The 23,238-nt window shown below is 37.1% G+C and overlaps 1 protein-coding gene across 1 annotated transcript; it reads left to right on the top strand.

The window, feature by feature from the left end:
• The first annotated feature begins 640 nt into the window (after positions 1-640).
• Positions 641-21,658, top strand: LOC124159166 (GTP-binding protein 128up). Its single transcript, XM_046534781.1, has 8 exons — positions 641-826; positions 904-1,069; positions 5,472-5,602; positions 5,974-6,213; positions 10,082-10,250; positions 13,673-13,802; positions 15,119-15,241; positions 21,341-21,658. The coding sequence occupies exons 1-8, from the start codon at positions 785-787 to the stop codon at positions 21,441-21,443; spliced, it is 1,104 nt and encodes a 367-aa protein (XP_046390737.1). The 5' UTR covers positions 641-784; the 3' UTR covers positions 21,444-21,658.
• The last annotated feature ends 1,580 nt before the right edge of the window (positions 21,659-23,238 follow it).

Below are 23,238 nucleotides of genomic sequence, written 5' to 3'. Positions count from 1 at the left end.
ATCACTGTTTGATTATAACGACTGTCACAGTGTATGTGAAATTTTAACAAATAAATGATTATTTTACTGAAGTAGAATTATTCGAAGGAAAAAAAAATACTTGAGGTGATGCACTTCAATGGTCAAATACCCGAATACCACATCACTTGAATAACATACCATATGGCAGTAGCAATTTCATAATTTTTGGAAGTAATGCTGTAGTTAAGGGGACCTTTTAAAATTAATAATTTCAAATTAACAGAATATAATTTAATGTAATATTTATTTTCCGATTTTTGCTGGATCTTTGCCAAATTTAGGATTTAACAAAGCATGACACTGAAATAAAGAGTATTTTTTTAAAGAAATGATTGATAAATCGTTTTGAATTTGGTTGGTTAGGCTCAATCAAGTTGATCATCTTATTTGCCACACACTCCACATTCATCTGTACAATGAAAATAAACTGCTGATTGATATTTATCAAGGAAATTTATGGCAAAATCTTTTTATCCTCATAGTTTAACAAATTTCATTTCATGTCACAGGAAAACAGAAAATCTACGACTCACGATCATTTCACTAATGACACTGTTTTTAGCGATTTTTGAATGTCGCTCTCGTTTCAGATTTCGATAGTAGACTGGATTCGATATGTCGAGAGATCGAGGTTTCCGACTCAACAATCGCATGCCTATGCATCGAAGTGGACAACGTGTTTGCCACATTGAAATATTCGTTGCTGGATGTGTTTATTGTTTTTGTTTATTTTGTCCAATAGCTTAGAAATTCCGCTACCAAAATGAGCACAATATTGGACAAAATTGCTGCCATCGAGGCGGAGGTATGTATGCTGTGACTGAAGTCATTGGCCTTTTTTTCGTGGTGGCCTGATTTCGGCAACTTCTTTTATTACTTCAGATGGCAAGGACTCAGAAAAATAAAGCTACAGCTGGACATCTGGGTTTACTTAAAGCTCGCCTAGCTAAGTTACGTCGTGAACTTATTACTCCGAAAGGCGGCGGCGGTGGTACTGGAGAAGGATTCGATGTTGCCAAAACAGGAGATGCTCGCATCGGTTTTGTAGGTATGAGCATGGCATTAATTCTAAGACTCTACATACCCTATGGATTCACTTTGATTAAGGGATCGGTTTTATAAGCCAGGTGTCATCCTATCTCTTCTTGTGTACGATAAACTGCTGTGTGGTGGATTCAGAATTTGTTTAATTCTTCCCAGAATATGGATTTTATTTTAATTATTAAACATTGCCCTACCACGGTGACAATGCCGTAGAGAGCATGGGGGTTCCAAGATTCTAACTCCAGCATTTGTTTTGGGAGATGTATTTCACTCGAACTGAACCTGCCCTGCCTCTGAAATGCACCAATCTCTTCTCATTGTGTACTCCTCCCCCGAGTATTCTTCTTATTGCGGCCTATTTTGGCGATTACGAAGACTTGCATTCATTTCCAAGTTAGAAGTAGGTCTAAACGACTTGCACACAGATTATTGTTGTGTGGTCAAGAACGTGTTCGTATTTTATGTGGAAGATAATGTATCGTAATACATATCACGAAAGAATCCACACCAAAGCCATGTCAGGAATAAATGTGGCTGTATTTTTATCCATTAAAAGAAGTTAAGTACTCTTGAGGTCATCGTACTTCGAAGTCGAGCTTTGAGCTATCGAAGTTGTTTTTGTGGGGTTTCATGGACTATTACATCCAGTGCTGTAGTTGGAAAAAAAATTTCTCACGTACTAAAGTACTCACAAAAACTTCCAACAGCTGAAAATGTGTTGTACATCCGGCTGCGAAGGTATTTTAACCGGTACGCTTATAACGAATTTGGATTCTAGGGGGTATGCCGTACCTGCCCAACGACAGCACTGATTACATCTAATACTTATTCAGTGAAATGCATCAACGATTAAATTATAGAGAGCTTGTATCAACATTATTATGTTCTGTCTAAATTGGTCCAATAATCATGTGTCAACAGAATGCAAATGATTGTCATAGTATTCCATTTTAACTCGCTCAAAAGCTAGGAACCCAGCTCTGGATGCTGGAAGCTGGCTGTACTTAAGACTGAATTACCTCTTCTAATCCGGAGATATACTCTGGGTGATAGTGACGTAGGAGATGAGGCATCTTCAACGTCTTGTTCTGTAAATTTGTCTGTCATTTAATCTGCTAAAGTAGAAAAATGAAATCCCTAGCTATCATCAGTAGCATAGCCAGGATTTTGACATGGGACATGGAGGGGTTACTGATGATTTTGGGGCCCTTCTGGGGAGTCTGGAAAACATCCCAGGGCAAAGGGGGGGGGGGGGGTCCAGAAAATTTTCCATTTTCAAAATGCCCAGATCATGGCTAGTGCAGGTTTCATGTTATGAAGACCATAAATCATTGGCATTGAAAGAAAATATCAAGTTACGCGAGAATAATAGAAACGTCATTCACCCATCCCCCTTTCTCGCCCCCTGCCCTTTTTCATCCTATCTACATCGAAGTTCTCACTTTCTGAAGGTCAACTGCTGCATGAGTCACCTATTGGCTCAAATGGTGTCTAACAATGACTTTCGGGAATTGGTATCATATTTTATTAGGATTGAGTTACTAATAATGTGCACATAATTCTAAAAAGAATGGGACCAAACATGACATATTACTGGCATTATTTAAGCAAGGAAATAGTTGGCAAATAGGACGGTGGATTACTATGCCGGTGAAATTCGAGATACTTGCAGTGGAGCTTCTCGGCAGTTGATGAGGCATATTTTTCTGCAAACAGGGTATAAATTTACAAGTTATACTATAAATCTCACTTGTCAGAGTCACTGACTAAGGGATATCTTCTCAGGATATTTTGTTACTCCCTACAAGCCATTCGAATTCATCTGCTTATCTGGTGCCACGCTACGAAGTGAATGAGGAAGTTTCTGTAAAAACTGTCTTCTCTGTAAAACTAATTTTTAAAAAAAGGAAACTAATTAAACTGTATTTTTTGTTCTAATTTCGTGTCGCAGTGCTATGGTAATGCTTCACCCTCTGCACTCAGTTCTGCATTTGCCGTACACGTTAGTATCACTTCTGAACTTCACCTTGCATGTGTCACCCTGTACTTTCCAGTGTGGGTTGACTTCAAACCAGCGATTGTTTTCAGTGTGGATTTAATAATTTCAGGTATCATTTTTATTAGTTTTAGTTTTGTCTTCGGACCATGGCCCTGCTGAAAAAGTAAATGAGAACTTAAAAAGATGAACTGAAAATAATTGAAGAAGAAAAGAATCTGTGGGGGAAGCGTGCAAATATTGCAAAAGGACTCGGGTTAGTGTGCTAGAACATGGCAGTAGGGGTGGGGGAAAATCAAGTTACCTGATGAAAACAAGAAGTCAGATGAAGCTGAGGATCAGGTGGGCTTGCTGCTGATGATTAACCCAACATTGTTCATGCTTTACACATCGCCTGAATTTTATGAAAAATATATTTATTAGGAAGGAAAATTTCAAACAACAGACTATTTTTGGTTTTTGTGATCCATCTCACAACCAATCACTGCGCCGGCGAAAGCAGTTGTTTTAGGTATAACATGCACAGTGCTCTTGTAAATACATGTACTTGTAATGGCGTTTGATGGATAAGAATTTTTACATCAGATAGAAATCCGTGATAGCAGTGCAAATGCAAAGTGGAGTGCAATCATTTTTTAGCGAGGTGGCGTGTTCCCATAGGATATTTGAAAGAGATATTAGTCGAATCAAAAATACGCCCGAAGTGTTTCTATAAAATTCAAATAACCCTATAAACTGGTACATTCCTGTATGAATTCTTTAAAGAATATCACAATAACTCACCAAAATCCTGCGTTCCCATCCACATCCTGAGTTTCCTGTTACGTAGGCAACCTATTAAAATATTCCCACATTTACCGTTTTTTTTCGTCCGTTCCCTTGAAAAGCGATAGATTAATCTTCCACTGCAGATGGGAATCAAAACAGGTGTTGTGAGCTGTTAAATAAAATCAGTGGGCCGTATGATATCTTTGTTTATCATTCAATAAGTTGTTCTACGATATCTATCTGGAGATTGTTGACTTTATTCGAGACAATATGTTCGATTTCAGCAATTCTATCAGACCTATCTAGGGTTTTTACACGGTGTGCATTGAGTCATGAACCAGTTCATGGGATTGGACACCCGAAGCCAATCGCAGCTTTTATACTGTGGGCAACTGGGCTTGGGGAAAATCTCCCGTGTACAGAAACTCTCTGAGCACTATACCTATCCATGGACCCTTACATCTTAAGAAATTCGGACTCATATTTTATCGTATTTTAGGCTTTTTAAGGCATTACAAATCAGATAATTATGATGATCATAAATCTTAAGAGCCCATCTGTTGACACTTCTTTGTTACTTCGGCTGATATTGCCTATCAGCCATAGTTACTGCTTAAAATGATATTTAGATAGAGGCATTTATTAATCTTGATCAAGTTGTACATGATGAATATAAGAATGGTAGTGACTTCCAGTTTTTGATAATTGTATTTGCCTATTTCCCACTATATTTTTATGGTATATGCTAGTATATCGCTTATGGATTTACCTATATTATTGAAATAGGTTGTAGCTTGTGTGTGTGTGTTGGCAGTGGAACCGATTCGCGATCTCACATGTGGATTGTGAGCAGACTGTTTTGCTGTGAATTCGCACCATAGGACGGTACGAATTTCTCCGTTAATACAGCATTGCCAAATTCAACAGCACAGCTTGTAAGCTTACGATCGTTATCCTCCAGTATTACAAGTGCCGCTGACATATAGCAATAATTTGTCATAACAAATTCCATGAGGATTGTGGCATCAATTTTTGGTGTCTTAAAAAAAGGCTGGTGTCCTAACACCCCCTGCCACATGCCTTTTAGGCGGCTTGCGGGGTATTATATAGTGTAGATGAATTTCAGGTGTACTATTCGAACGAGTGGCAACGTTATCATCCATTTTTCTGATAACTAAAACATACGAGTGAAACGCTTGTACTTCATCATCCCGATGTTGCATTATTAATATCCTAAGTAATAATTGTGGCACAATAGCAATAGGAAAACTTGCCCAAGAATAACAGAACAAGATAAAGTGACAATGAGCGGCTAAATATTCCCTCAAAACAAATTTTACAGCATGCGCCCAGCGTATTTCCCAACTCCCTGCGGTTGTTTAGGCACCTATGACATCATGTCTGGCCTTGGCAATGCTCGGGTGTCTTCGCGCAATGGTCGGCTCAGAGAAATTTTTCTCAGTTTTAAAGTCAATTTTTTTGTTTCTTTTGATGATGGATGGAGAATCTTTAGGTTTTTTGCGAGCTAATGTATCCATTTTACTTATTCAAAATAGTTTTTAGATCAATCGACGATCCATGCAAGTTCCCCGTTCTCCATCATTTATGGGACTTTTTAACATTCACAAAATTTTAATTTCAGGGTTCCCATCGGTGGGGAAGTCAACATTGCTGAGTAATTTAGCTGGAGTTTACTCTGAAGTAGCAGCATATGAATTTACCACGCTAACAACTGTGCCTGGATGTATCAAGTATAAAGGAGCAAAAATTCAGGTAATTCTACCCTTGTATGCTTAAGCATACCTCTCCTTTTGTTATAATATGAATTATAATGTTGATCTGAGATGATCATTTATATTGTTGAAGTTCTCCTATTACCAATGAAATAGGTGGCGTTGACAATATTTTATTGAGAATGTATGAATAAATTGAGAATTGTGTAAAGCTAGTTCATATGGCCCCAGATATGTTTTTTTTTTTTAATTCTTCTGCTTCTCATTTAAGCATGAAAACTTCTCTTTTGAATTTTATGATAACGCCTAACACTAATTCTAGGCATTAAAAAGTGTTTGTTGCAATCAGTAATTTAAATAAAATGGTTTTGTTTTTGAAGGACTGCAGTTTTAACAATACTTCTACTTCAGCTTTTAGATCTTCCTGGAATTATTGAAGGAGCTAAAGATGGCAAAGGTCGTGGTCGCCAGGTTATTGCTGTGGCTCGTACATGCAGTCTTATATTTATTGTCCTTGATGTGCTGAAACCTCTTCAGCATAAAAAACTAATTGAACATGAGCTTGAAGGATTTGGCCTGAGGCTGAATACCACTCCACCAAATATCGGATTTAGAAAAAAAGACAAAGGTGGTATCAACTTGCAGCAGCTGGTACGTTGATTTTTAAACAGTTTTATGCAACTTTTAATAATTATGCCATTTCATGTGCAAGTGATTGGCTCCCATACTTACAGATCTCAAAAAACGAATCTTATCTGTTGTTTTTGGCGTAAGCCTCCTATTTCATAGTATCCATTTCTTTTTCACATGTTGATGTGTAACCGTGATCACATTATCTTATTCAGTTTTAAGGTATTTCATGCAAGTGCAGATTTGTGATGAATGTCTCCGAATTTTTCCGTTATTTCTTTGATTTTTAACATTTCAAATGGAAATGTGTAAGCAGCACAAAAAACTGCTTCCTTTCAATAAAAATGAGTTAATTAATTTTGATCTCAATAAATCATAGTGCTATGATTTTTTGTCAAAAGTGGCAATAGTAAGCAATGGGTGAAGCTGAAAGGGCAGTGTTCTAAGAGGTTTCACCAATAAAAAAATAATATTATAGATAAGAATTCTAAAAGTGCCACTCTTTGTATTTTGTAAGTAAGATAGAAGTCTGTTATAACAAGTGGAAGATCCCTGGAAAATCACTCGATACAATGCAAACTCCTTATAGCTGATGACCGTTGAAAATCTCTTCTTTTTCCAGTTATCTCAACATAATTCAGGAATTTGGCATGTATATGCATTCTATTCATATAAAAGTAAATACATTATACTATAATAATAATGGTAATAGTTGTTTCTTGCTAAGATTGCCATATTTGTCAGTAACAATCTTGCTTAAATGGTTTAAAACAACATTAGAATGCAAGCAATTTACCCATTAATATAGATTGATCTATCAATAATCGATCAGCAAATGCATAAATGCATCAAATTGTTAATTTAAAAAGTGAATAATTTTGCATTAAGAAGGTCTTATTTTTTGTATAATTTATCGCACTTCACATATATTTAATACGTTTTTACTAGTATATTCAGCCAAGAACAATGATAAGCACTGAAGTGAACTACGCCCTTGCCCTGTTTAGCAGAAGGGATGCGTTCCTTGGGGTCTTTGGACTAATGGAATTTGCATCATTTGAGTCCATTAGAACAATGGGAAGATAGGGATGCTTTCCCAGTAACATAGGTGTTGGGTATCGAATTGCCTACAAATCATATATATTCCTATTAATAGCCATAGAAAATCTTAATTACATAAACATTTATAGATTAAAATATCTTTAAAGAAAGTAGGCATGCATTCAAAGACGTTTTTTCTCGTCAACAATCATTGGTACGGGCTTTTAAAATTCCCTATTTTCATGTGGGTGGGCTAACATCTAGGGGAAAAAATGGATGTTATTTACGGGGTTCGTAATGCATTGCTGGCAGTTGACGTAATTTCAATCGCCACCCTCATCTTCTTTTATAGACTGAAATCAAGCCAAAGCTTTCGCAAAAATCTGCTTGTGTTAGAGTAACATCATTTGACTGTTTATTTAATTCTAGGTAGTTTCTGTTTTTTTTCCAGCAATAATCTTCTTGCACATGTTGACTGCTTTGCTGGGTGTGGCTGATGTCACTGAAATTTTAACCTAGTCTTCATTCAGTGCGGACTGTCGACGTCGTGAGCTTAACCTTTTCCCTACTACACACGTATATATATATATGTGTGGACGTTTCCTGACCCGGGAGACGACGGCCATATATTTACATGTGGCATTTTCCTAGCTAGGAAAACGAAAGCCGTATATATACATTTTCTAGCTCTCCCCCTTTTAGGACGGTCGCGGGTTTACGTAGTCTTTGTCTCGGGACCCAACCCTGCGGGGTTTAGGATTTACCCTCGGAATGCGGGAGCAGGTACCCGGACCCCTCCTCTTTTATAACCCCTCTTAGCAGTAAGGGTCAGCGGTCATACAATGGTTTATCCAGTCAGGTATCGAAATAAATATTTGTTCATTTCTCAAGAAAAATAAACTAAGAATAGAATTATTTGTCTTTTGAGCAGTGTTTACAATTTTTAAACAAAATTCTACGATAAATATTAACTTATATCTCAAGTGATGTATAAAAATCAACATGGAAATTGTTGCTGCATTAAATGCGTTAATTTTGGCCTTAGAACTTCGATTATAATTTGACAATGCTCAGAAAAAAATGAGGAATTCAATTCAAAGTCTGTAATTTACGTGCTGGCAACAATTATCCATTTGCTAAATACATATAAGCAATACATAAGTTGACCGCGAACCAATGCGGCCGGTATGGTCGTAAACCCGGAAAGGAGGGAGCACAACTACTCTCGGAATCCGAGATAATGCGAAGTCCCAGCGTGGAGGGGTCGAAAAAGATTCAGCGAGACCCTTCTTAACGAATGTCCTCCAAAATGCTCCGTATCACGAGAAAGAAGAGTCTCTTGGGGCTCAGTACAGCAGTTGTGCTAAGACGAAAACCCCGCCGTCTCGAAAGGCTTAAACTAACGTGCAATATCACTTTGACGATCTCCATTTTAAAGCAAATGATCACTTTCAATATCCCTTCTGGATTTATGCTTTTTCTTGATAAATTCTTGATTTTTCTATCCACATTCCAATTTTTTTCCATTGTTCGCTGGATTTTTATTCCTCATGACTCTATCAAAATCACGTTCTGCTGGTGAACAACTGCCACATTGTATTCCTGAGACACTGAGGGTCTTCGACTGCTGGGAGGGAATGAAGCCAATGTGTTTGAGACTCTCTCTTGGATCCTTATATATGCTGATACTGTTCGTAGGCAACTCAGCCACCACTCGATTTTTACCCAGTGAATACCGATGACCTTGAAGGCATTAGGGTGGACCCTTCACGTGGATGTCATTTCGTGCGATAACCTATAACGACAAAAAGTACATCTCAAACTGTATTGCTTTCAAAAACTCATTTCTACTTGCTCCAAACTTCATGAATTATTTAAATTAACTAATGTCATTCAGTTAAGGAGACGAGGTAAATGACTTCGGTAGGTCGGCTATCGGGGTCGCATGACGGGTAATTTTTGGCCATTGGACAGCAGTAGGTTTCAAAGAATTTATAAACAAAGAATAAGACTTGAGGCAAGCAATTCTGTTAATATGTGTAAGAGGAGCGTAACTTCATTGGTACTTATCACAAGTTCATGTTTCATCATGAGAGTGTCAAAATTATTTGATTAGGGTAAGCAGCATAGGGATGTTTCACTGAGGAACGAATTTGTGCTATATCGAAATTGCACTAATCGAATTTTTGCTAAGTGAGGTATGGGTGTACATACTATATAGCATATTGTCTGGAAAACATTGATTGAGCACTTAAATATATCACTTTTGAATCATTCAGCAACCAATTGAGGCTTAAAATTGTGGAAATTTGCTGTATCCATAATTAAAATTACTCAAATAAATTTTTTGCATTCAAGCACTTAGTACCATCTACTAGGTCAGAGGTAAGCACACTAATTCAACTAAAAACTTCTTCGGTGTTGAAAATTGAGCTCTTTGAGAGCTAACTTAAGAATTGAAAATTGAAGTCTGGTACCATATCAAAACTGGAATTGAAAAAAGTGGAACTCATCCACCGAGGTTTATAGTATTGTATTTATAATAACTTTGTTATTAACCACATACTTTTTAAAACCTCATGATAAAACCTCATTCAGAAACCCTGAAGAATGCTTGGTCTAAATATTTAGGAGGATTAGATTAATCCTTGCATTGGTGAGGAGGCCTTAAAACCACCAAAGTTTTAGTATGTAATTCTAGAACATCCTCTCATGATAGAGTTAACTTTTTTTTGCTTGGATGGGATTTTTTTGCTTATGGAGGAATTATGTGGAACATCTCACTAATCATCATGTGTGTGTGTATATGACATTGGATATGGTGTTCACTGTTTGCCATTTTTTACAGGTGCCACAGTCTGAGTTGGATTTGGACATGGTGAAGTCAATTTTGGCCGAGTATCGTATTCATAATGCTGACATAACACTCCGATATGATGCCACGAGTGATGACCTCATTGACGTAATTGAGGGTAACCGAGTATATATCCCATGTATTTATCTTCTAAATAAAATAGGTATGTTAGTGTCTTTCTTGTTTTATATTGTAAGGGAATTGTTCAATTTTAATATAAGCTGTTGTTTAATTAGTGCAATTATTAACTCTCAATAATTACTGTAGTCAATGTGCTATATAACAATTTCTATAGGCATGCTTTTATTATGGTTTTTAAGGGACAATTTTGTTTTGCAACAAAATTTGCATGGTAATAAGTATGATCAGTAATGCATTTTTTATTGATTCAACAGATCCTCTTTATTAACCCCTCAAGTTTGTACAATATGGTATTTAAGTCCCCTGAAGTGCTTTAATTTTATAGAATAAATATACTGCAAACATGTCAATTTTTTAGCATTATGATACCTTCTAAAACAATTTCTACCAACCATTTGTGAATAAAAGCCCAGATGGTGGAGATCCATAGCCGACAGAGAGGTGGTCAGTAGCAATTTGGTGTATGAATTGTGTTGGTGACTGGTGTTTATTTACTAAAATTTAGTGATATTCTTTATTCTTGATGGTTGAAGTGCAGTGTAGAGTTGAACAGTGAATTAAAGTTTTAGAGAACTATTCCTTTAGAACTACAGCAGACTCCCGATTATCCGGCTGCGATTTTTATCCGGGTTGGGATTATCCGTGCTTGATTTTCACTCTTGCTCATTTTTTTCTGCGATCTTTGTAAAAAAAAAGGGTGCAAAATCATGGAAATTATGGCGTTAATGCTAGGATACACCGGGCTCAATATTTCCGTTAGAATTCCCTTCATAAAACGTAAGCGATCACGCGCTAGCTGCATTCGCAGAAGCACCATGTTCCTGTTTTCCAAGCCTCGCAGTATGTGACTGCGCTCCTTGATCATGGATGCACGTCAAACAGCAGTTGCGACCCAGCCAAATTGTGCGAGACGCAACAATGTGGTGTGGTGCCTGACAGTGTAGTTTTGGACATGTAGCAGTGGTTTTGAAGCATTCGTGCTAACCAATTTTCTGTATCCGTGATTACACAGCCACAGATGTGTGGTTTTCGAAACCAGGCCTTGCATGGAGCATTAATAGTACGAGTACAACCATGTTATTGTCGCTAAAAAGATCGTGAACTGATGAAGAAAGCTCTCAATGAGTCTGGGAAGCACTATTAAATAACAGTATATCTGCATGAATGATAATTTGTTTGTTTTACGTAAATTGTGAACTTTCAAAGACACTTAAGTGGAAGTTTGGACTATCCATGTTTTCCAATTATTTGTGCCGTATCTCCCCATCATTAGCCCGGATAATTGGGAGTGTACTGTTGTTCATTTCAGTGAACAGTTAATTTTGGCTGTGTGGTTCTTTTTGACCCATCTGTAAGTTTTTAGCGAGTGAAGAAGTTATTTTTCTCATTGAAGCTTTTGACTCTCAATTACCTATTTGAAGTTTCTATCTCAGAATTATGTGTGTATTGGCGTAGTGATCATGTATTAATCAAGACATATACTATAGCTATAAAAGTTTAACTGTGCTGAATTAACCCTTTGGACTCATCTGAGTCATCTGCATGTAAAATGTGTTACTAACCTTCAGCAGTACTACAGTACAGTAAAACTTCGATTTCACGCTCTTTGATTTTACATCAGGTCTCGTTTTTACGCAGCGAGTCAAGTCCAGCCGGAAAGCATAGGGAATTGCAATGGTGAAACTTCAATTTTACATCTTTTCTTGATTTTATGCAGTTTTTCGATTTTGCGCAGCATAGCCCCAGCCTCAAAAAGGCCACTAATCTTGATTTTACACAGTTGTTTGACTTGTTTTGAAAATCCCGACTGGAGCAGTATGAAGTTAGGTTAACATTTCGTCTCAATGAGTTGCAAAAATGAAAACAGGACCGGTTGAAATGACGTCGCACTGTTGAGCGTGAAACTAAAAACATCGCGAATCTAATTATTGCTTCCCCCTGCGCCCTCTCAGTAATATTTCAGGCTCCTTTACGAACATGAATATTGCTCTTAGTTCAGACTTGCCGTAGAAGGATATCGATACGTAAAACACATGGCAATCTTCGTGTATGGGTACTTTTGATTAAGACAGATGATCGCTGGAGATATTAACATTATCACCTTATTATTCGACTTATTGATCGATGCTGTTTATAACATATTAATTATAATTACAGTAGATGAGCAATAATAGATTACAATCATAACGAGCTTCCTTTTCCCGACCCTGATCTTTGAAGCAGCGATAACATGATTGTACCTGTACTCCTACTGCTCTGTGTAATACCTAGTTTCTGAAGACCAGGCATCCGTGGCTGCAAGATCATGGATTCAGGAAAGTGGTTTGCACAAATGCTTCGAAACCACTTCACGATGTTGGAAGCTATACAAATCAGGCACCACGTCGCATAGTCGAATCTCACGCAAGCTGCCCGGAATGCAACTGCTGATGCGTGATCACTGAGTGCAATTGCGCTCCTCGATGGTTGACAAAAAGGAGCTCATAACTCCTATGAATGCTACGGGTATGCGATCACGCCATCACACAACAGCAGTTATAAGAAACCAGGACTTAATGGCAAATTAACTACACTGGCGAGTGTCCGGTTATGACTCATGCTATCTCTATTTCCACTTCCACCGTTGACTTCCCTTTGACTTTTCCATCCCTCTCTATGTAAACCTTGTCTAGTCGCGGCATAAACATGCCCGAGTGCTATGAAATCTCCAGTTCCCTTTGGCCCTATTCAACCGCATGCTAGGCCACAGCAATAATTGTGCATTTGTGATGTTAGATGTACAATTAAAGATAGCAGATAGCATTTCTCTTAAGTTACCATTGGTTTACCATTGAAGAATCTTCTAAAATTTATCAGGAGTTTTTTTCCTGCCGCTGATCATCATCTGCAATGCTAGAGCAGACGGACAAGTAGATTTGAAACATTCTTCGTCAACAATTAAGTAAAATAATTCCATTTTACGAAGGGATTCTGATGAACATAATAAGACTGATGTAGTCTTACATTAAAATGCAAATGTCCTGGTGCTTTTGCATCCGATTTTTTTTATAAAGATCGTGGAAAACTTTGAAGTATCACAAACTTGTGCACGGATAATCCGCTACACGGATAAACCGCAGCCGGATAATTGGGAATATGATGTATCTACAATTAGCCTGTGCTTATTTTAGGGAATGAATGATTAGAATACCTAGTGAAAAAGCATGATCATATGCTGCCTTGAGAACTGCCCAGATTTGAGCCCTGTATGCAGTGGATGTAGATGTGTCACAGGTACTCTGGGATTCTAGTATGCTTCTATTTAAAGATATGCTTAAGAGGTTAAATAACTTATATTTCGGAAAATTGTCCTGCCACACCTAAGGCAATGAATTTTTTTTTTATGTATAAAAATGATTCGGATAATTCTTTTCTTATTATTTATTAAGCACATTCTATTTTCAGATCAAATTAGCATTGAGGAACTTGATGTCATATATAAGATTCCTCATTGTGTGCCAATATCTGCCCATCACAAGTGGAACTTTGATGATCTCTTGGAGAAAATGTGGGTGTATCTGAAGCTGATCAGAATGTAAGTTGTTTCTGTATTATCCTAAAGTGATGAAAATTTCACTGCATTTTAATGTGTTCTCCTCTTGGCTGTGAGGTGGTTAAACACCTTTCCCCTGGGAAACCGGAAATTCTTTCCCTAATTAGTTACTGACTAGATTTTTGTAGTTCTTTTGTTGCTAGTGACTGAAATATTTTTGTGGTGAGAGTTGAAGACACTCAACAAGACCTGAAACGTTGTTGACTCTTACCAGTTTCCCATATTCCTCTGTGAGCATTTTGTTCTATGTCTAGATGATGTAGCTAAGAAATCCAGTAGCTAGCTCTCTTTCCATTCATCTAGTGTGCTGTGAGATGGGTAAATTTTAAACTTGATATTTTATTATATTTTAATAACGTTAAAGATAAAGTACTTGTGGAAAAAATCTGGAGCGACTCCACATTTTGATACTCACGAAAAAAAATCGAGAGCGATGATGCATACAACCTAATGCCACTATTGTTACCAGAATATCGAGTACTCCCCTTTTCGTTTGTTTCGCGCAGTCAACCAGAAATTTTATTCATTATTACGTTACTCTCATTGTTTCTTCATTTCATCTACAAGAATTATTACAAGGTCTTAATGATTTTTTTAAATGTTAATATAAAAACTACCTAGAATAATCCGTGTTTTCTCATTTAATGTTGGTCCCAGAACATCACGATGTGTAATATCTAATGTGCTCTTGAAAATTTTTCTGAGTTTTGGTGAAATTTTGTTGGTACCAATTTGTTTTTTGCTTTAGTTCCAATTGTAGTCTGAAACTTGATAACTGGCAGTTCTGAGGATGGAAAAACCAAACAGACGTATTCCTAATATGTATGGTCTTTTTTCAATTAGGGGGTAGCGAAAAAAAGCCTTGGTGGAACTTTTTGGAATATTTTTCTTCTTATAATATTTATTATTGACTGTATTAAAGTGTTAAGGTATATTTAATCAGCAATATTCCATTTAGTTTCATATAACTTGTAATAGAAAATGTTTGTGATTGGGACAAAGGCAGGATGGGGTATAGTGATCATGGAACATCGTGGAATTTTTAAGAGCCTTAATGGGGTTAGCGGTTGTCATGCAACAAATGCTGGCCCATGCTGTATGACATGCTGTTGTTGTGAAGGCAGTTGCATTTATTGGTATGATAATCAGTTGGAAAGGGCCATAGATATTTCCAGTTTTAGGGAATATGCTTCTTTTGGGAATATTAGCAATAATTTGTCTTTACTAATGCGTAATTTCATTAAAATTGTATTTTTGATTTAAGAGATATGTATCAATATGACTAACATTCTCTCTAGCTACACCAAGCCCAAAGGTCAGCTGCCAGATTATGATGCTCCTGTTGTACTGCATTCAGAACGCCGCTCAGTTGAAGATTTTTGCAACAAGCTCCATCGCACTATTGCTAAGGAATTCAAATAGTAAGTTGAAATATACTTAATCAAATCAATTAATTAAATTGAAAATCCAAAATTGTGCTTGTATTTGAGGTCATTTGGGCAAAGCACTAGCTACAGTATCTCTACATATCCCAAACAAATCATAGTATGGAGACTTAAAATTTTAAACCTATGGATTTACATTTTTTTGTGTATATGTATTAATAGTCCAGACACATTCTTTTAAAAAATAGAGCTATTATGAATATGAACTTCCCTCTTTGAATAGATTAATGTACAGTGGAACTTGGTTAGTACGTTCCTCCTTAGTACGTTTTCCTCCTTAGTACGGCGATTTCCCTCGGTCCCGGTACCATCCGAACAAAATACAGGTAAAAGAATTTGGTTAGTACGTTTGAAAAAATTGCGCTTTCCTGGTTAGTACGCTCAATTGCTTGCCGTGACGCAACCCGCAATTCGTTCTCTAGTGTCTTCTTAAGGGTCGCAAACGTCTGAATTCATGATTTAATTTATTATTATTAGCCATTTACATTCTTCCATTCATTCCACATCTCTTTCTTCTACCGTAATTTATCCAAATGCATTTCTGAATTCTTGTGACGTGCTGAATAATAAAATGCGGCCATTTTTCGGGAATGTCTGACTATGAAAAACTACAGCCAATAAGAAGCCCCAATTTTCCCCACCCCGAGCTCCTCACCTTTTGTTGCCTTTGGAGCGCTTGGGAGTGCCCACTGCTGCTCACGAAGTTCGAGTGGGAAATTGTTGCTATTGCAAGAGTTATCATGATGAAGAAATGAGTCTTAACGGTATTAGACAATTCCCACATTATCTAAAGCAGTACTGCTCCATAAACTCGACGTCGTGCGTATTTACTTGACTACTGTTGCAGGAGCAGACGATCCTCTGGATCTCCACGCGAAGCTTAGCTTAAAAATACTTGATCTCGGAACGAAAGCAGACGACATTAGACAAATTTTGAATGTAAATTTCAACTGTTTAGTATAAAATTTTCTTGTAATTACGTCGTAATCTAATAATCTTGCGTGTCATCAGTCGATATATCGATCGATTTTACAATCGAAATGGTATCATTCCAGAAGCGAATGTCTACGGCTGTTGCCGTAATTTGAAAGTCAATATAATTTTGCCCAATTTTTATGATGTTTAAAAAACCAGTTGACCTACTCCGGGTTGTTGTTATATTCTCCGAGTATGCTGTGAGAAAGAAAAATGACTTGTCTTCGCTTGTCTGAGCTTCACTCGTCCTCGTTCTGTAAATATATATAAATCACGGGAGATAGACGCCGTAATCATGAAATCGTCTCCGGGATGTCCATGAAAAATTGCGATTTTTATTCAGAAAAGGGTTTGTTTTTCATGGTAGCGCTCATTTTCTTGATTTTAAATGTGAAAAGAGTTCAGGTAGGCGATCCTATGAGAACTACCGATAGTAATTGTAATTATGACGACTTTTCCACAGATTGCAATAACCCGGACTGCTATTATTTACTTTCCTCGTTAGTACGTTTTCCTGGTTAGTACGTTCATTTTTCGTGGTCCCTTCAGAAACGTACTAACCAAGTTCCACTGTATTTGATTAATGCAGGTAAGTATGGAATTTGTACCTATACAATACCTTGGTGTGGTTGACCAGTAGACTTGAGCGACAAGAGTCAACCCTGTGCCCCACTGTCCTAGACTGTAACAGTGGGACCTTGATCTATCATTTTTAAGGGGGATGGATGAAAAAAGCTATGATTGCGGGAAAACGATGAATGCGGGAACGTTTACCTAGATTGCCTATCCAGGAAACTCTGGATTTTTGGCACGTAATTATGATATTCACTAAAGAATTCAAGCAAGATTTAGATGAGTACAGTAATATTAGTTCTTTATTGAAACACCTGGGTCATATTGCCGATTTGACTAATATGTATCTCTTTCAAATATCCTAAAAGAACACGCCACCTTGCTAAATAATGTTTGCACTCAACTCGGCATTTGCACTTCTATTATGGATTTCTGTCTAAATTCTTATCCATCAGACCCCATTTCAAGTACACGTATTTACTAGAGCAATGTGCATGTTATGCCTAAAACAACCGCTTTCGCCGGCGCAGTGATTGGTTGTGAGATGGATCACTAAGGCCAAAAATAGTCTGTTGTTTGAAATGCTCCTTCATAATAAATACCTTGGGTGTTTCGGCCCCGCCGCAGAAACCAAGAAAGAGAATATCTCATAATCTGTGCGAAACACTACCCCTTCCAGTGCATGCTTTTACGAAAGGGGGCTTGGGTTTTTCCTCAAGTTCCGTTCATAGGGTACCATAAAACATCTGCACCAGAAGCGACCCTAGCGGAAGGGGCCGGGGGAGGAATTTACGGAGGCGTTCAGTTTGTCGTTGCATTTTTTGAAGTGAACAAGTGATGTGTGGTCTGCTGAATTTGAGAGCTGTGAAGTGCGTTTTACACTTATCTCTGCTCTCACGCACCCAATCACCATGTCCGATACAAGGAAGAGAAGAAAAGGTGAGAAGCTCAGAAGCCGCGAAAGACAGTTGGTGCTCAAAGTCTTCTCGTACTTCAGGAAATCTCTCAGCATTAGTTAGGCCTGCCGAGAAACTTTGAAGGTTACTGGGTGCTCGGACTCCACTGTTTACAGAGTGAGGAAGGAAAGCTCCCGTGTCCATTGGTTACTCCTTCAAAAACTAAAGAAATTAGACAGCCTTACAAAAATTCGAGAGCAGTGATTTTCAAAAGTGACGATTTTGTGAGATCGGGAATTAGAAGGAAGGCACATGAATTCTTCGTGAAAAATATTCCTATGACTTTAAAATCCATCTTAAACTTGGTAAATATGGATAGTGATCTCCCAGATTACAAAAGGACTACACTATATCGTCTTCTTTTGGACATAGGCTTCGTGTACGGACGAAGGGGGAAAAGAAGCATCCTGATTGAACGGGATGATATTATTCGTTGGTGGCACAATTATTTAAGGCAGCTAAAAAAAATATCGTTGCGTACACAGGACGATTGTATTCACAGACGACACTTGGAATGATGTTGAACAAACAGTGAACATGACTTGGCGAGACAAACAAAGAGAAACTCCGCGTCAAGCTTTCCTTGCTGGACTAAGTACAGGGCTTAAGGCCCCCACTTCCCGAGGAGGGTGATTTGCAATTATACATGCAGAGACGGAAAAAGGGTTCATAAAAGGAGCATAGCATTTGTTTCTGTGCAAAAAGAACTCGATGGATGATCATGACGAAGTGGATGGCGGGTGGTACGAGAGATGGTTTGAGCACTCACTTCTTGCAAACCTACCCGAAGGATCAATTACAGTGGTAGATAATGCCTCTTATCACTCAATGAAATAGGAATCCTTGCCTACTACAAGCGGTAGGAAAGAGAACATCAAGGAATGGTTGGCTGGCAAAGAAATTAGCTTTGATGGTGACAGTTTGGAAAGTGATCTTTTATTTACAGTAAACAAAAGTACGGGAAAAATTTAAGATTGATGAATTAGCAAAGGAATACAGCTTTGCAGTTCTAAGATTACCATCATATCATTGCGAATTAAATCCAATCCCATTGGTTTGGGCTCAAGTGAAACATTATGTCGGCATGAAGAATACAACGTTCAAGGAGACTGAAGTGGAAAAATTTTTTTATTGACGTTTTCCGAAAAGTAAGGTACCAATGAATGCTTAGAAGCTAGGTATCAATCAGGTCATCTTTCTTACGGCACACGTCTTACAACTTATGTCAGTGGAAATGACGTTTCGCTTACAGTAAATTTTCATGATAACATTTAAAAGCCAATTATCCGTCTGATCTTTGTCTAATGCAACATCGCCTTTCATGTAATACTAGCCAGAGTCAAAAATTTGCATAATATGTTAGGAATAGAATTTTTGTCGCATCGAGAAGTGGCGATAAATTTTATTATCCTTAACTTTATTCTTATTTTTTTCATTACAGATTATTCATTATTCAGCTTGTGCATTGAATAAGTACATACATAAAATAACGAAAGACTTTTCCTTTTATATTGCAGCAAAGGTATTTTAATTACGCTCTAAAATTTCTTAATTTACGCCGTCTTTCGTGCGATCCCAAACTCCTTTTTAAACTACACCATTTTGGCACTCAATTATGTGTGGTTGCATACGCTATCAGGATGCCTGCCGGCAGAGCGGAAGCTTGGCAACACTGTTATCCATAAGGTCCGTACTGTCAACTAAATGTGGAACGCTCTATAGTAGGGAGAAACAAAATATCCTATCGATTAGTTAGCAACTCTGAGACTTATTGTATAACTCATAAATTGTAACCTGATGTCCTGTTTTCAGAAAAAAAAACAACATCAACTGCCGAGATGCTCAGCTGCAAGGATATAGAGTTACGCTAGAAATCACCATCATAATTTTCCGACTATTTCAGTGCTTACAATGCTTAAATAACTCTAGAAATGCATCGTGTGTGGTCTCAAAATTTTTACTAATTACATGCATGTAACTAATATTTCAATCTCATAAAAGTATAATACCAATTGCCAAAATTCATTGTTAGACACCTTGTGGGCCAATAGGTGGCTCATGCAGCAGTTGACCTCCAGAAACAGGGAACTTTGAAGCGAGTCGGCTAAAAAAAAGTCAGCGGGCGAGAAAAGGGGAGGCCTGAAAAAGGTTTCTTTTGTTCTCGAGTAACTTGATATTTTCTTTCGAAGCTAAGGTCCTCATAATACAATCCGTGCGCGAGCTGGGACCTTTTGTTTGATTTCGGAGACGAGAAAAGCATCGGAGTGGGGGAGGTGAGTGCTGAATAGAGGGGGATAGCAGATCTTGGGAAATACGGTAATATTACTCTCCCATGGCGCTAAGCTTCTCCCTATGGTAGTTCAATCTCATGGGGAAGATTCAAACTATGTGCCTGTTGTTATTAGCCACAAATAACACATTGTAAATACTTCGTCTCATTTTCGTCAAACGATGGATGCGGGAAAATTATAGGACGGGACCACGATCTTCAAATAATCAATGCATGAAAACGATACTTCGGGGAACAATGGATGCGGGGAAAAATTACATTGCCTTTATGGAACTTTATTTGGGACCAGGAACAGTGAACGATGAATACGGGAAAACAATAATGTGGGAACGATAGATCAGGGTTCAACTGTATTTTAAATAGGGTGGAAATATATATCTTATTGCATAAAAAAATCCACATTTTACTGTTTTTCTCTGTAAAAATTGTTTTCCTTGAAAATCCATCAGTTATAGAATTACTGTTGGGGTTGCTTGTTTTTTTTAAGTAGTTTTTTATTTGTGATTTGCCTTTTCCCACTAATGTGGAAGAGTTATAGATGTAGTAGATTGATAAATTTCCCAAAGCTGTGTAAATTAAATGAAATTATTTTAAAAAATTAATATTATTAGGAGGTCATTTTGCATATTTTTCATTGCATTGCAATTCTTAAAAAGAATTTTTTAGCTTGTCATTATGTTAAAGATTAGAAGTCCTTCTTGTTAAGCCATGTAATTTTATGTGAATTTTCTGCAAAAAAGTTGATGGTAAATTGATATTGTTGGAAGTATTTCCTTCTCAATAGTACTTTTTATTTCCTGTGTTGATAAAAATAGTCATTTGATAAGTCATGAAAAAAATGTGTAACACATTCAATCTCATGTCTCTCTTCAATGGGTCTATCTCTCAGCCTATTTTAACACTTCTGAATCATTTTTGGTGCTTATTTTTTATCTTTAAAATATTAGTGTGTGTCCCAGCTTTTTTGCTGTGAACTTCAATATATTCTTTGTACATTTTGTTCAATAGATTCTGTCACCAGTTAAGTATACAAAATACTCGGAAGTATTAAAGAGTTTGTGAGGAAAATTTTATTTGCATATATCATTCATTATTACTTGATTGTTATGTCTTTATACTTAGACATAGATTCATTTTCAGCGAACTATTAAGTAAGTTCAATCATGCCTAATTATGATGATCTGTTTAAACTCACATTTAACATATTTAAGTCATAAATGCTAGTCAGTGTCATGGTATCATCTTGTGTGAGTTTATTACAAGAGTCATATTAACTTGCAGTGCTCTTGTCTGGGGTTCATCGGTGAAACACCAGCCGCAGAAAGTGGGGAAGGATCATGTACTCAATGATGAGGATGTTGTTCAGATTGTGAAGAAAGTTTGAAGTGCAATATGGGCATTATGAAATTTGGCTACTGTGTAGCCCATGGTGATGTTTGCCTGGTATCTGGAAACCCAGTACATAACAATTTTCTTTCCAAGCAAATGAATCAATTTAAAGCTCATTTTTATTTTTAATGCATCTTTGCATTAAGTTGTGAGATTGAACTAATGTATCGAGTGTTATGCAAATAAAATCGTGCACATTTTCTAACGTGACCATTATGTGTTTTTATTTGGTGTTTTGTGATATTCATGATTCAAATGTAGGGATGTGCGAGTACTTGAAGATTCGAGTCAAGTAGTTGGTACTTGACTCGAGTGCTTTGAGTACCATTACGAATGTTGCGCCAAGTTGAGTAGTTTCATTTGCAGAGTTGTCGAGGACAGTAGGTTCAGAAATCTGCCGACACGAGGCGCTGTCCTCAAACTAATGAAAGAATATCGTTTGTAAAGTTGATAAATCATTCTATTGCCTTAGCCTGGGAGTTTCAGCTTGCATTATACGTAGCAATCAACTACTACAGCAGTTGGCGTGGGTGCTCAATACCTTTTCATCAGCGGTGATGGCTGACCCTCTTCCCACTGGGCAGCATATTCAGAGTGGATTGCTGCATCATTCATACTCTCTTATGTGGTAATTTCATGCGCTACCCTATTTTCTTTACCTAAGCGCTGAGAGAATATGTAGAAATTGTTATGAGTTCTATGAAGAAAATGTAACTTTTTGGTTTTCAGACAGCTGGTTTCCCGTGTTTGACAACGCAAGTAGTTCGATCTTTTAGCCATTGGAGCACTACATACGTCCGATGTTAATGGTTGCTTATTCCTTTGCTGATGTTTAGTTTCCCTCTTGAACTCACAAAATAAGAGTCGCGAAGGTTGGTTAAATGAAGTGAGAAGTAAAGAATTGTTTACTTTGGTCTACAAAGCTAAATTCTACAATTCTTCGCTTCTATGTTGGTGGTTATGCTGCGTGGATAACATTATCTGCTCGACGTTTCACTCCTTCTGGGAGCGTTTTCAAGAGAATTCCTTATAAAAGAGGCTGAAAATCTTCATTAAAAAAAGTTCTTCGCTTAGTTCACTTAAATTCCACGAGGATTAAAGATCCATAAAAATTGTTTTTATAATTTTTATAAAAATTCAGAAGGTTACTAAATCTTACGTTTTGGAAAGAAATTTTCCGTGTAACCTACCCAATTGTATAGCGAAAGAATTTTTGCAGGCAATAGTACTGGTAATACCATAACTGTAATGTGGAGGCGTCAAAACCTGCAGCCTGAATATTTAGAACAATTGGTTTTTCTGCATGAGAATTTGAAATTATAAAATCCTATATTATTATAGTGCATATAATATCTTTATTATAATTACACAAATTTACTCAGGGCTCTTCCCAGAAGTTTGGATACATCTTTAAATAAAAGATTCGATATTTCATTTCAATTGTGCTTATGGACTGTTTAAGACAATTTTCTTACAACTCCTGCTTCTGACACAACGTTCTTCATCGATTTTTGCTTTTTACATCAGGCTATTGATAAATTACATTTAATTTAGATTATATCTTAATATCTAAATATTTTTCCTATTCCTCCTTATTGCTGTAGAGTGGAATGATAATGCCATTATCACCAATCTGTGAAATTGTGACCTGCTGAAGCCGTTAAAAAAATAGTCACGTATTCCAGGGCCAAAAAGGGTAAAATTCATAATTTCATAAGAAAAAATTCATCAAGGTACATATTGGAAAAATGAGAATATGTTGGTGCATGCATTACTGTATTGCCAGATCC

This window comes from Ischnura elegans, chromosome 5 (assembly GCF_921293095.1).
Source record: "Ischnura elegans chromosome 5, ioIscEleg1.1, whole genome shotgun sequence".
NCBI lineage: Eukaryota > Metazoa > Arthropoda > Insecta > Odonata > Coenagrionidae > Ischnura > Ischnura elegans.
This window is presented reverse-complemented; position numbering and strand designations above follow the sequence as displayed.